This window comes from Diadema setosum, chromosome 3 (genome assembly GCF_964275005.1).
Source record: "Diadema setosum chromosome 3, eeDiaSeto1, whole genome shotgun sequence".
Taxonomy (NCBI): Eukaryota; Metazoa; Echinodermata; class Echinoidea; order Diadematoida; family Diadematidae; genus Diadema; species Diadema setosum.
In genome coordinates, this window is record NC_092687.1 from 43,126,366 (window position 1) to 43,140,656 (window position 14,291).

At 39.2% G+C, this 14,291-nt stretch overlaps 1 protein-coding gene across 1 annotated transcript; it reads left to right on the plus strand.

The window, feature by feature from the left end:
- Window positions 1-276: 276 nt before the first annotated feature.
- Window positions 277-13,732, plus strand: LOC140246890 (uncharacterized). The gene is made up of 5 exons (XM_072326214.1): window positions 277-409; window positions 1,656-2,061; window positions 2,869-3,458; window positions 5,851-5,918; window positions 13,382-13,732. Exons 1-5 carry the CDS (start codon window positions 277-279, stop codon window positions 13,730-13,732), a joined length of 1,548 nt encoding a protein of 515 aa, XP_072182315.1.
- The last annotated feature ends 559 nt before the right edge of the window (window positions 13,733-14,291 follow it).

The window sequence follows — 14,291 nt, forward strand, 5'->3', positions numbered from 1 at the left end:
ATTTTATTTGGTTTGTTGATTATACGTGGGAAAGATCGCACGTGGTAGTTTGTTTGTTTTGTTGGTTATTTTCCTATTAACTTAGACTCGTAAATGAACCATGCAGAGAACAAGTGGACTCAAAATTATGCTCCCATGATGTCACACCAGTTTAGAGTATGAATTTTTGACTTGCCATTTGACCAACACCTGCAAGTGCAACAGCAACATATTATTGGGCGATTTCATTCTACGTCGCTGCATTGATTGGTATATGTACCTGGCCTACCATCAAAGATGGCGCTGATGTCTAGGTCCCTCCGAAGGGGACTCCCCGTCCGCCTCTTCCTCTTGATCCTTGTCTTACAGGGGTTCGCCTACCTTGTCATCGTCATCACGTCTCGATACATCGAAACCTCGCAGCGGAATGGTGAGTCAAATATTGGGTACAACTTTAAAGGGAACCCAAACCCAAAGAGCAATGTGAGTTGAGTGAAAACAGCAACATTGTTATGGAACACATTCGTGAAAGTTCGAGGAAAATCGGACAATCGATGCAACCGTTATGAATTTCTAAAGTTTTGGTGTTGGAACCGCTAGATGAGGAGACTAGATACTAAAGGTAATGACGTATGTGTGGAGAACAATATAAAGAAAATGTAGAGAGAATAAAAAAAAAACTTTTTTTTAAAATGAAAATGACATTAACTTGATAGGGAAGTAAGCCCCCTGCTTTCTGAAAGCGATTTGTCAAGTGCTCTTGACTTTCATAATGCAAGAAAAAGTGAATTTTTTGAGAATGTTCTTTATATTTTCTTTATAGTGTTGTTCACTCATACATCATTACCTCTAATAGTCACTGATGCGTTCCATTAATGTTGCTGCTTTCACTCAATCCACATTACTTGGGTTTGGGTTCCCTTTAAAACACAGTACACCGGCCTGGGCATGGAGTGGGGATGTTATCCACCAGGTATCAGAAACGTTGGAAGAGTCTGAAACACACTAGGCAAACGCACTTTCGTTCTGCATTGTGGCGAAGTTACGGAGGGGGATATTTCTCACGCCCAAATAAGTAATGTGCATTATTTGTTTTATAAATGTGATGTGAATTAACTTTGTTGGCAGTCATTTTCGCAAGATTCTCAAGCCAACTGAACTTAAGTGAACCGCACACACAAACAATGAGTTCAATTTTAAGACACAAGCAACTTACACTGGTGAGTGCAGACGGGCAGTGGCACCGACTATAGTTTATGGTAGCGGTTATTAGAACACTACTGCCCGCGGTGATTATGAGAGAGAAATATGATCGTTACTTAAAAAAAAAAAAAGACTGCTCACGTGATTAAACTCTTCATTTTATAGGCGAATGGTACACATTTCTTGGGCGTTTGTTCAGTACAAGTAGGCCTATAATCATGATTTGCTAGGTTTTTGACTGTAGTTCTCTGCCATACTTTTACATTTCACCGTTGTAACTCTCTTTTCGAATACTTTATTTGTGAGCTGAATAATAACATGTATATATCACAGCCTTTTAAGGAGATAGAGGAATAAAACAAGACATTTCCGAATCCACAAGATGTGTAATGAGAACTATTTACCCATTTCCTATCTTTTTACCTGTTTCATTTTCTATAGTAACATTTCTTTTTTTATGTGATTGTTTGCAGTGCCGCACGACATACATCTCAACAGGGGAGGGCGCCATGATTACGACCAGCACAAACGCCTGAAAGCCAAGGCCGCAATAAAGAGACCAAAACACGACAGCGTCGCGGCCGCGTTCAGCAAGTGGGGAATCAATGTATCGTATGTGCACATAGAGCCAGTGATCGCCGTGCCGAGCAAGATGCCCGAGTTGATCGAATCGCTCAAAGAGAACACGCTCCCAGGCATGGTGCAGGTCTTTCGCAATGACAACGACACGTTCAGCTTTGAAGCGCCCCCACCGCTCGTAATCCTCACAGCGACAGACAAAGACTTTCTGAACATCACAATGAACTGGAGGGAAAGTATTCGGCAGCTGGGTTTGCCGTATAGAGTTCTGCTTATGTCCGAGGATGACGAAACGTACAAGTAAGTAGGAAGTAGGGTCGGGGTCAAAGGTCAGTTAATTTCACCGATATTTCATTAAGTTATACATCACCTTTAATTGAGATGGGGGACAAAACATACGTGTCAATCACTGTATAAGCTGTAGGGTCAGGGAGCAATGTTCACTCATCGCCATAGATATCATTTCAAAAGAATTTAAAAGAAAAACAACAGCAACCAAAACTGTGGAAAAACAGCCTAAGTTTAAAAAAAAAAAAAAAAAAAAAAAAAGTTCTCTCATCGGTAACGGTCGGCTCCAGCCGTGATTCTTCGAGAGTTTGTGTAATTTGAGATGAGTGCTAAGCCTGTGCACTATGATTTCTCGCATAATTATCAAAATATCCGAGTCCGGCCGAGCTTTCCTGTCAACTGAGTCTTTAAAGGGAGGACAGGAAGGACACCATGGGAAGAGAAACTTAGAGAAAAACAGACGCGTATGATTATGTATTACCATGATTTAATATGCATTAAAAGTAAAAGCATCGTCTTTACTTTTAGTCTTTTTTTTTTTGCATAAGGCATTGTAAGGGGAGAGATCTAAATAAAAAATTATTTCTTGAGGAGAGGAAGATCAGTTTCGACAATTTCCCTCCCATTGTCAAAGGTTCCTTCATCTTTATTCATCTATTCAATTTTGAATACTGGGTATATGTTTGTTTGATTCATTTATGTATCTATTCAGAACTTTTTTATCCGCACAATAATTCATCTATGTCTTCAGCATACTGCGTGTATTCCTTAATTTATCTATAAATCCATTTTTTTAAATCTATTTTTGGCTTGTTTCAGCTTCTTCTTGCCTCAATCGTCCAGTCGTTTTCAAACTGTCCTCTCGAGTAAGTTCAGCCTACCGGGGAACCTGGCGAGGAACATCTCCACCTATCAGCACCTGATTCGAAGACGGACCGTCTACATCCTTACCCTTCTCCAGTCTGGTCACGACGTCCTCCTGGTCGACATCGACGCCGTGTGGTTCAAAGACCCGGTCAAGTACGTGCTCGACCAGTACAACGAGCACGACATCTGGATAGCTCAGGGGTACCGCGCAAGGTTTCCCTGCCCGTGCTTCTTCTACATGAAATCGACCACGCTCGTGATTAAGATGGTCTACGACTGGATAGAGAGACTAGCCTACCTCCCGGGAAAAGCTGAAACGGATCAGCTGGCACTCTCGCACATCTTGGAGCAGAACAAGCGCGGCTTGCGGATAAACTTTGTGGATTATTTCCGGTTCCCGATAGGTAGCCAGTTCTTCAACTGGACGTGGCACGACCAGTACGCCGACGGGGTCTACATCGCACACGGGAATCACTTGGGGCGAAAGGACGGGAAAATAGCCACATTCCAAGAGTTCAAGGTGTGGCTCATCGGTGAATCTTAGAAAAGTCACCATAGCAGAATTGCTGCCACACAACGGATAATCATTTATGTCTTAAGAATACAGGCGAATCCCGTTATAACAAAGTCCCGGGACCGGTAGTTTTACTTCGGTTTATCGAAATTTCGTTAAAGCCGAACAATAACGTACATGACTTGTATTAGGCATAGACATGACAATATTGGGACTTGAATTTTTACTTCGTTGTAACTAGAGTTTCGTTGTAACCTTGTTCGGTATAACGGGAGTGCACTGTACTATGTGTTGAGATGTGCATGAGTGCATGATTAATTTTCCGGACCAGATGACGTCACGAGAAAAATACGCGTGGGTCATCGTCTTCTAAAATGTTTGTACTGTATATGAAGAGTTTGTTTGCTAAAACCGATAAGTCCATTTTTGAAGATTTTGAAGTACGGTCTCTGTCATAAAGTACAAAATAATACCTTTTAAATGATATATTGGTAACTACTATTATAAAGGTACATTTTTGAAGTTATGGTCAAAAGAAGCAAAAATTTTCTTATTATTCTCTTTATTTTTCTTGACCTTTAATCACAAATATCTCCATTTGGCAAATATGGACTTATCGGTTTTTGCAAACAAACTCTTCATATCCCTCCTTTTCTGCATTGAGAATCACTGCGATGATGCACGGTGTGTTGACGTGAGAGATATACATCCTTTGCTACGAATGTGCCATCACTTCGTTACACAAAAGTATTAAGTAAGGATGCCAAAGAGAAAGTAAGACATGTCAGTTATATAAAACTATCAGCAAAGATTACACAATGTATCTCTTTGGAGGCTGGGCATGTTTTCCTCAGAGCCATACATTTTGTTTCGTAATTGTAGTTGTGTCGAAAAGAAAAATAACGAGCTTTAGATATGCAACTTGAAGGCTACGACAGCGCCAATTAGGCCAAGAATGATGTTCTGTACATGCGCGATGTGTGTAGCTGTTTCTGCGGTTCAACAAGTGAAGCTGCCTAGTCTTCAGCGGTCGCGTCGCAGTAAATCTCGCTAATAATCATTGATAATAATAATGAATGACGAAAGCGCAGTTTGCCGTTACGTACCCACAGACCTCTTGGAAAATAACATACCGATGAAGGAAATCGTGTTGGTATACGGAAAATTAAACAGGAAGACTTTGATTCTTTCTTGGAACTTGTCGTTATTGTATTTTTCCCCTTTTCTTAAATTTTCAACACGGCGTCGTGTGTCCATGAAAGTAATGGAGACGGACCTTAACCCATATCGGGCCACCCAAGTGGCCCAGCACCGTTCGCGCACACACGCCAACAAACAGACTACTCTCCAAACAATCGCTCTTCATTAGCAAGCAATGAAAAACATATAGACAAGTTATATATCCTTTGAAAGAGGAAAAAAAATTTCGTTAATATGGTATATAACATGCGTGCTGTTATTCAATGCATAGCACAGTCGTAGTACTCAGCGGAAGTGAATGACGTCATTCATATGTCATTTTATCCGCTACGGGATATTCCGTATGTGGCCCCTGCGGCGTTTGGACAAACTACGGAATATCCCGTAGATGGCCCGATATGGGTTAAGACAATCTACAGACTGAATGCATAAAACTATGACTCTCTCGATGAGTTAGATTGAGAAGGAGGACTGTTTTTGTTTCGGTTATTTGTTGTTGTTGTGTTTTTCAGCCATTGTATTGGAGCTTGTCGTCAACACTTTCTATGAAAACTTAGACTTGTTTCTTGTAAACGCATCATTAGGCGCGGTCAGACTGGCAAAAGATCGACAAGCGCGAAGTTTGGGCCATTGGTACGCGCGCAAGAAAGAGTGCGCCGTCCGATGGCTAGTGATTGTAACGTAACAATGCACATACATGACAATGACCTCGCGCTTCGGAGGCACCGCCCGCAAAAAGATTGAGAAGTTTCGCGGGAAGTTTGCGGTCACACTGGCAAAACTTCGACATCTTAAAGATCGCGATCTTAAACTTCTCGATCTTCTGCCAGTCTGATCGCGCCTATTTTGCCACTAGCGAATCTGAACTACAATGAGAATAAGAAAAAAAAAATGTTACACGATTTTCATCCAGCGGAACCTCATTATGATGAGGTCAGACAGATTATATCAATATTCTGTTATAACGTAAAATTTGCAGGACCGATTTCTTTAGATTTATTTCTTTTTGTAAATATTATTCACGAATGAATATTATTCAAGTAATGTGCAGTTCGGTCGCCCCGTCAATGTACAGGCATGCTAACCTGGAAACATTAAACTGCACATTACTTGAATATGAGACCATTCTGAAGCAAATGATTTTCACACAACACCGTGTACTCTTAAAAGAATCCCACACGGATTGGAACAATCATCCCCAGCATTTCCACTGATTCCCACTGATGAGTTACTAGCCATAACATACACCACAACAATATGTGCAGTACAAACCGTCTCATTCACTTGGGTGACACATGAAAGCAAGCACACGGGCACACGTTCTGCTGGGTTACCTAAAATTGCATTTTTTTTCTCTCTTTATCATTCTTCCTCACATATTATACAAGTTCGCAATTTTCTTGCCATACGGAAATTCCATGTACAAATATTCCAAGGTCTCCCCCTTGCCTTCCTCTACAAAAACAAAACAATCAATGTTAACAACGAAATGACATTTTATACCATATACACAACAGCATTCATTTCTTTATAAAGCAACAGTCGCCCATGCATATGCATATCATAATGAAACGATAAGTTAATTTCGTAGATTAAGTATAAGCATAGAGATTTTTTTTTCCCCACGTGTGTATACATGGTCAACGCAAACAAGTGGGAAATAGTATAAGATGCATCATTATATTCTTTCTACGGACACCTCTCAATATGGATGGTGATTATAGAACTCCGATCAGTTCTGCCCTTTTCTGGAATATTATTTCATGCGAGGTCCGTTGTTTTCCGAGTTCTACCGACTTTCTCAAGTTTTGATGTTACTCGCTAGGGTATCGAGAAAAAGAAAACTATATTATATTAAAAGAAAACGAACATAGCACGCCTGGGAGGCGAGATAGACCATGTAGTAATAGCCAATAGTAATCATGATAATAAGAATAAAACTGGATTTGACATGTTCCAGTAATTCAAAGTTCAGTCTATGAATAATTACTTCTAGCGAGTTGAGGGATCACAATGAAATGAAATACTGTACGAGCAATGCTTCAGTACCATGATTACTTCATTTTAAATTGTCCAGATTACAATGTATCTATAGGTGACGTAATCATGAATAACAGTAGTTAGTACTGTAATTGCACGCATATGCAACTTTAAAGGGATTGCGTAATACGCGACGGGAGTATTGGGTATATACGGGAGTCCCCATATCGGTTTATTCGCCCGTGCGCGCATTGTATTTTCAAGACCAGCGGCCAATGGGAATGCGTCATCGCGCGCAAGTGCCAAGCACTGCGCGGGTATTCTGCATTTATCACAAATACACAGACATTATTTGCATACGATGAGAATACTTCAAATCTGAAGCCCGCCACTATTTACACTTTCTCTCAATCTAACGAATGCTGTACTACTCTTTTGACACTAAATGATGAATTCTATTTTAGCTGGATAATAATAATAATAATAATGATAATAATAATAATAACTTTAATATTTTTCGCATCTTCATGAAGTTTGTGATTAGGATAATAATGGAGGTTCATTCTTTATTACAATGTACAAGGAAGTTATCGTAGTACGGATTTCTTGAACAGCTTGCGACAGGAATTAGTAATTTTGATGCATTATCTGTGGGGAGTCATTATGGTAGTACAGTATTCTCCTCGGCTTCAAGTAGTCTCCAACGCATGACCGAGGACATGCATTTAACTAACTGAATTGTAAAACAAAATACAGCAGTATTGCAAAATCAGCGACAAAACTTACATGACGGGGCATTTCGCTTGCTATAGTATACACGGTCCATCATGATGCTACCTTAGCTGTACTGGTAACTGCTGAGCGGATAAGCGTACATACAGTACAATAAATCCAAAATGCTGCCATACGTGTATAGATCTACATTATACACAGTCGAGAACAAGGAAGAAAGAGGGGAACATAATCGCTCTTTGTGTATGGTGGATGGTCCAGAAAGACAATCTAGTGACATTCTTTTTGTTTTTCATCTAAAATATGTATTTACAAAGATTAAGGTAATTGTTTCTGCATAAAAATAAACAGAGGTTAGTCTCTCGAATTATAGAATCCTGTCTGTAACTATAAGCCATTTTTACCGGGATTGCATTCCTATACCTAGCTGAAGATTATACAGTGAGACTATTTCAAAACATTTTGCTTGTTCAAGGGCCGCATACTGAACGCGAGTAGATCCGGGACCATAAAAGCGCCAAATGATCACCACGTTCTCACTTTATCTTTGTGCCGGCAATTGAATAATATAAAAATAAAAAAAAGAATTAAAAAAAGGTAAAAGAACCCCACCCCTCCCATCAACTAGAAAGGTAACGAGAATGAGCCGATGTATCTATTGTACCATACAATAACCTTTACAACGCAAATGGAGTACAATTCACCACCGCTAAGAAAAGTGCGCTTTAGATCTGCGACACAAACACCAAGACGACGATATTTAGGCTAAAAATGGTGTTCTGCACATGCGCGAGACAGCCGTTTCCATTGTTCCAACCCGGGAGGCTGCATTGTCCTGGCGTCCGCGTCGCAGATCTTAAGCTCGCTCTTGGCACAAACTCCGGAAATAAAAAAAAAAAAAAAAGAATTACCCGAATGGCATGCCCCATTCGATGCTGCGTTCGTGTTGCAATACAAAGACTTGATTTTCCTCGTTTGATTTTAATGTGTCATTACAACCTAAAGGTGAACGAAATGACAAATGTGGTCATTTTTTTAATAAATCATCGAGCTGTTACAGTAAAGCCACATTGATATGTGAAAAAAAAATACATGTATGATGAGCCTGTTCGAGTGTTTTGTTTGTTGTTGTTCTTTTATTTTTATTTTCATTTCATTCAATAAGATTTATTAACCTGGAATGTATAAAAAAAAAAGAGATAAATAAATAAATAAAGTATTACACTGTATCTTAGTTATTAGGTTAAGCGCTTCAAGATGGCACAGGGATAGTTTGTTTTCTGCATTAGGCTGAACCGTTATCTACACCTTTAGCTTGCCTGGTTTCAATCCTTTCGTGACATCGGTTTCACTCTTTGCATGACGTCATTTCATTTACAAAACATAGTTTGTATAGAACACATTATGTACTTGACATAGTTTGAAAAAAAAAAAGAATTACTGATTCATCCGTCAAACAGAAATACATAATTATGTTCCAAGATTTCGTAATGCCTACAGCAATACATCACTGTCTACATTGCGTCGGTAAGAACAAGAAAATGAAAATAAAAACAAAGAGCAACTAACAGTTACAATAATTAAAATAATAAAAACATGGTCAAAGATGCAGTGAGATTCCATTGATTCCATAAATATCTTGTAAGTTACAATCATCATACACACACAAGTATAAAAACAAACGGACAGAGACTATTGGCAACGGAAGAACTAAATGCAACAAAAAAATGCTGAAAAGGTTCAATCATTTTGTACAAATGGTGATAATGGACCCCCCCCCAAAAAAAAAAAATAAAAAAATAAAAAAATAACAACACAGAGCATGTATGGAATAAAAACAAATAGATAAATACATTTCTAGCATTTGCTAATTTTATGCCCCTAATGTCGCATGGGTTGCAAAACAGGATTGTTATATAATGACAAGATGTGGAGCCGAAGGGACTTCCATAACTGACCTAACAGTAGACCCTACTTCTTGCTTCATCATTATGGATCGAAATAAAATGGGAACAAGATACAAAATGCTAGATATGAGTGGGGAAGGGTGAGGAGGGGATTGGAGTGAGAAATAGAAAAATCTAGCATGTCTATCAATTTATCATTTGAATTTTTAAAAAACAAAATAAGACTCATAAAAAAAAATGCAATTATCTTTACAGGATAGAAAGAATTGGCCACTGCCCATCAAACACTTAGACAATTACATCTGGGTTTTTGTTTAGTCTTGGCAATCACGGGTCTGTTTCATGGAAGTCTCCTGAGAGATTTTTCACTCGTAAGACGCACTTTAGGAGAGACTTCATGATATGGCTTTGAAAGTCTCATATAGCTACATTATGAGCGGCTTTGGCTGTTCTGAGATTTATGTAAAAACTTTTATGTATGTGATGCCTTCATGAAACAGTTCCCTAGATTGCAGAACAATTAAGACATAAATAGCTTTTGTTTTGTTTCGTTTAGTTTTTACTATTCAGATGCTTTAGAGTGAAGTCTGTCTACAAGCCCCTGAGTACACCACTTTCTATACAAAGAAGACATTTTCTTTTTTCCTAGCCAGCTCTCAACAAACAGGAAGAACTCAGATGCAACAGAAAAAAAAAAAAAAAAATAACGATCTAGGACGAAACTGTAATACTGATGAGAAATGAGAGTGAGAACAAAGCAGTAAATATCACATGAAATCAACCATAGATAATCTTGATATTACAACCAAACATAAACAAAGCAGTATCACAATCGACCAGAAAGAACGTTATTACATCAATTAAGGAACCCACGAGATTTTTGTTTGTACAGCTACCTCTGGCTACGACGGAGATTTTTTTTTTTTTTTAATCAGAAACCAAACTTGCATAACATTCACCTCTCAGGTATGACTGTTTTTCTTTCTACAAGCAGCAAAACATGGATAGTGACAACATCCCAATCAATTTGTACAAACTTGTTCTACGTGATGCTATTGTTGAGTTTCACACATGGCATTACTTGACCTGCATGGGACTGAGTTGCATCCATTTCGAATTACATGTTCAAATAACCAAGAGAGCAAGGGTTATCAGTCTAAATAAAGGAATAAAAATATATTTCAATGCTACATTGAAGAAAATGAGGTAAAACACATGAAATATTATCATGTGACAGAGATTACAACAGAATTCCTTATGGAGACATACATGAAATGCAATCTGACACTGACCAGTTTTGCCAATACAGTGTGAGCTTTTTGAACTTGACACAAAACCTTCAATGAACACATAAGCTTGGCTTTTGATATTGAACATTGTGGGACACTGTGAATATACAGACAAAAATAAACAAACAAAATCATTTTGAAATGACACAACTGTATATGGTTTTTGATTGCATGAAAACATGCAAATTGAATTGGAAGAGGTTTTCTCTCAACATGAAAATCGACCAGGTTTTCTTATACAGCCTATTTCCCTTTGACGTGACGTAATGAGCTAAAACATGATGTTGACGCTTGTAATAATAATGCTGATAATAATAGTAACGATCTGAAAATTGGCTATCGTTTTGTACATAGTTTGTAATGAGGCAAAGACATCAACATTGGCGGCTGCTCCAAGATAAACGACAAGTTCCATCTGCCATGCATTGCTCGAAATGTAATCAAACAAATACGATTAGGGAGTGAGAGTATATGAAAGGTGTGTGTGTCAGTCGTACAGAGAGACTTTTATCTATATACACACACGCACACACGGTTCTATATAATTATGTTGACAACGTAGTAATGTATGAACAGTTTTTCATTAGTACACGCTTACCAAAGTTTCAGAATCCCTTGACGCACATTATACACATCGCCTAACACAAATCTGGCATTTCACAACACCAAATAACCGGGAACAATATTGTTTTGTTTTTTTTTTTCCTCTCTCTAATCTTACTGTTGCGTTCCTTTGTGTGAATTCACATAATATGTACAGATAAGAAGATAGCTTTCTTTAAGTTTGCTGCATACATGTGCCACCATCTGTGTGCAAACATCATTTCCTATGAATGGGACTAAGACCAGGCTGTATTTGGAAATGCACAGGCGGGCCTTGTACAACTTTCAAAATTTGCCACCCACAGGTAGTAAGGAGAGTCGAGTACTGTTCAGGGCACAAAAACAAGCCAACACAAATCGAATGAAAGTGTGAGCATCGTGAGCCTCAAAAGCTAACTTTGCTACAGCATAATTCGGACGTGATTCCATGCCTACTTTCCAACAGTATGATCTGGACATACCTTCTCCGATGTGTGAATCGCGAATAAAATAATCAAACCTCTGCATTGGAAGCCTAATGTGATATCCATATTTGTACAATGGCTATAGGCTGCGTTCACATAGAAGTATTCAGTATTCGCTATTCGGTATTTGCTATTCGCTAATCGGGCCCCGAATACACCATCACCCGCACCGTCAACTCACCATCCCATGCAGTGATTTCTTCCTCCTACATCCCAGCAAATCTTATTAACAATTTCTAAACTGCATCAGAATGTCAGTCTACATGCTTATTTTTGCTAAAGGGCAAATCCAGACCAAAACTGTCATTATTTCATAAACGAGAGACGGTATACGCTGCAAGAAAATCGAACAAGTTCGATTCCCACTTTGCTATACTTTTCGCAGCTATTCGGTACTTTCGAATAGTGCCCTCCTATGTGAACCGGTGTGAGGAAATCCTATCGTTCGATTCAAGCTATTCGCGTGCCCTCGAAAAAACGAGCCCGAATACCCGAATAGTATACTTCTATGTGAACGCAGCCTTAAGGGATATTATGCTGCTGTTTGTTTGAGCTCTTGTTTTTCTCCTTCATCCGGTAAAATTTTCTCTCTACAAACTTTCTCTGTCATACGTGTGTTTGACACACACACAAATTTATATAAAATTCAGCATGAACAACCCAGGAATTCAAGTTTGGCATCAATTATTTGCACAATGGCTTTGACGAGTCCCGAGTATACTCGGTCAGGGATCTATAGGAAATGTGTGTTGTAGCAAAATCAGCCTGTCTTCAATGGATTAACATTGTTTATCTGTTTGTTGCTGCTTTAGAGGTGACCTCTGCATACCCTAAAAGCTGGCAAGGTTGCCATGTGCAGTGACACAGCATGATTTTCTAACTCTACCATTTTAAAGGAAAAAAAAAAAGTGTAGGACTAATTCTTGATGGTGACCCATGAAAGTCAGCGTAAATTTCTGAAGAGCACTAACCACTCATAAGCCTTTTAATCACTTTTCAATCCTACTCCAATATTTCTCTTTCGAACTTCCTTGAGGTCCCATTCAAAAATAGCATTTTGGCATCAAACCTAATGAAACTGAAAATTATGCTCGTACAGCATAAAAAAAAAAAAATAGAATAGATAGATGTTTTAACATATTTGCTTCTATATCTTCTAAATGTCTTTTGTCGATGCACATCCCCCCCCCCCACAAAAAAAAAGTGCACATGTTTATCTATCTCTGCTTTCTTTTTTCTTTTTTTTTTATAAACTTGATACTTCATGATTAACATGAGTGGAATGTTGTCAAGCATTCACCTCACAAATGTTGCATGTCAATGGTAAATTCATAAACTCACATTTATTTTCTGTCATTTGTGGTGAAAATAATCCATAGCAATTTCTATTTGAGTCACACACAATCTCTTCTCAATACCCCCCCCCCCCCCCGAAGAAAAAAGACACACACAAAAAAAAAAAAGAATATAAGCTTTTAAAGGGCCAATATTTTAATCTAGAATGGAAGTTATGCAACATCAAGTTTGCATACTTGTTGCCATAAACATGACATTCCCCACCCCTTGTCAGCCTATGCCTAAATAATATCATACGATGCTTACGAAGCAAAACTTCTTATGCTTTGGCCTGACGTTGTATACTCTGCCTGTGTTATCCCATGGTATAGCAAATCCTTACAGCGATAAACAGACCAAACCTTACCATTTCATTCTGTACTGATTGACAAATTTCACTGCTATTTTGCCATTTCATGGCATTTCATTTTTGCTTCACAGATCTTCCGGCAGGGAAATTTGTGCAAGCGGGGTTTTCATGGTGGTAGGTGCAGCCAGGGATCCCACACGGGCGGAAGGAGACTTTTGACGCTCCTCAACGCATTTGGACCCGCCCCTTTTGGTTGCTCAGCAATCTCAATTGATTCCTCTAGAGCACAGTGTGGAAAGAAGAGGCAGTGGCGTGTCACAAGCTATCAACCAATCCAGACATCTGACCGGGAGGATGTGTCTGGCCAGTTGAGGTTCATCTGTCCATTCGTCATTGACCGCTTGGTCGGGGTGCGTGAAGGGGAGCCGCAAATTATGGGTGGCTGTCGTAGGAAGAGCTCATTTCTTGGATGGCACGGCTGAGAGATGACCTTCGTCGGTCGAGTTGTGGCGATGCGACACGACGCAGAGGCTAGAAGTTTGCGGAAACCACGAACTACAGAGGGCGCTATTAAAGTGCAGGCATATATCGCCTCATTGCTGATCAACGCATGCCAAACTGGGCATTTCCACGAATTGCAGCAGGCGATGTTAGGTTCAGTAATCCTGCCTAATGATTCGTATATCACAGTTTGCTTCACACGAGCCTCATGATATAACGTCGTTGGAATTGAACTGCGCCCTCTATGGACATTCATTTACATAATTCAAACAGTTTGTCACATGATCAAAATACTCATTGATACATATATCGGAGAATTGATACACGAAGGAACAGATATCTTCCAATGTTTCTCCATGCACAAACACATCCAAAAAGCGGCATTTAGAAGAAAAAAAAAACCTTGACCTCTGTCCAGTTCCTCATTCCATCTGCAGACTACACTGGTAGGAACTTTAAAGAATGGATGGCAGAAAGTTCCTGAAGCACTGGTGATCTGAGGGGCACAATCTGACACCCGAGTGTGTCTTTCGCTGAGTG

Bases quoted from the DNA above. Each gene is read 5' to 3' on its own strand.
- LOC140246890 (XM_072326214.1), top strand. From the start codon at position 277: ATGGCGCTGATGTCTAGGTCCCTCCGAAGGGGACTCCCCGTCCGCCTC. The intron at 3,459-5,850 runs AGAAAAGTCACC...CACTGATTCCCA, and splicing joins GTGGCTCATCGGTGAATCTT to CTGATGAGTTACTAGCCATA. The intron at 5,919-13,381 runs GTGACACATGAA...TTTGCTTCACAG, and splicing joins AAACCGTCTCATTCACTTGG to ATCTTCCGGCAGGGAAATTT.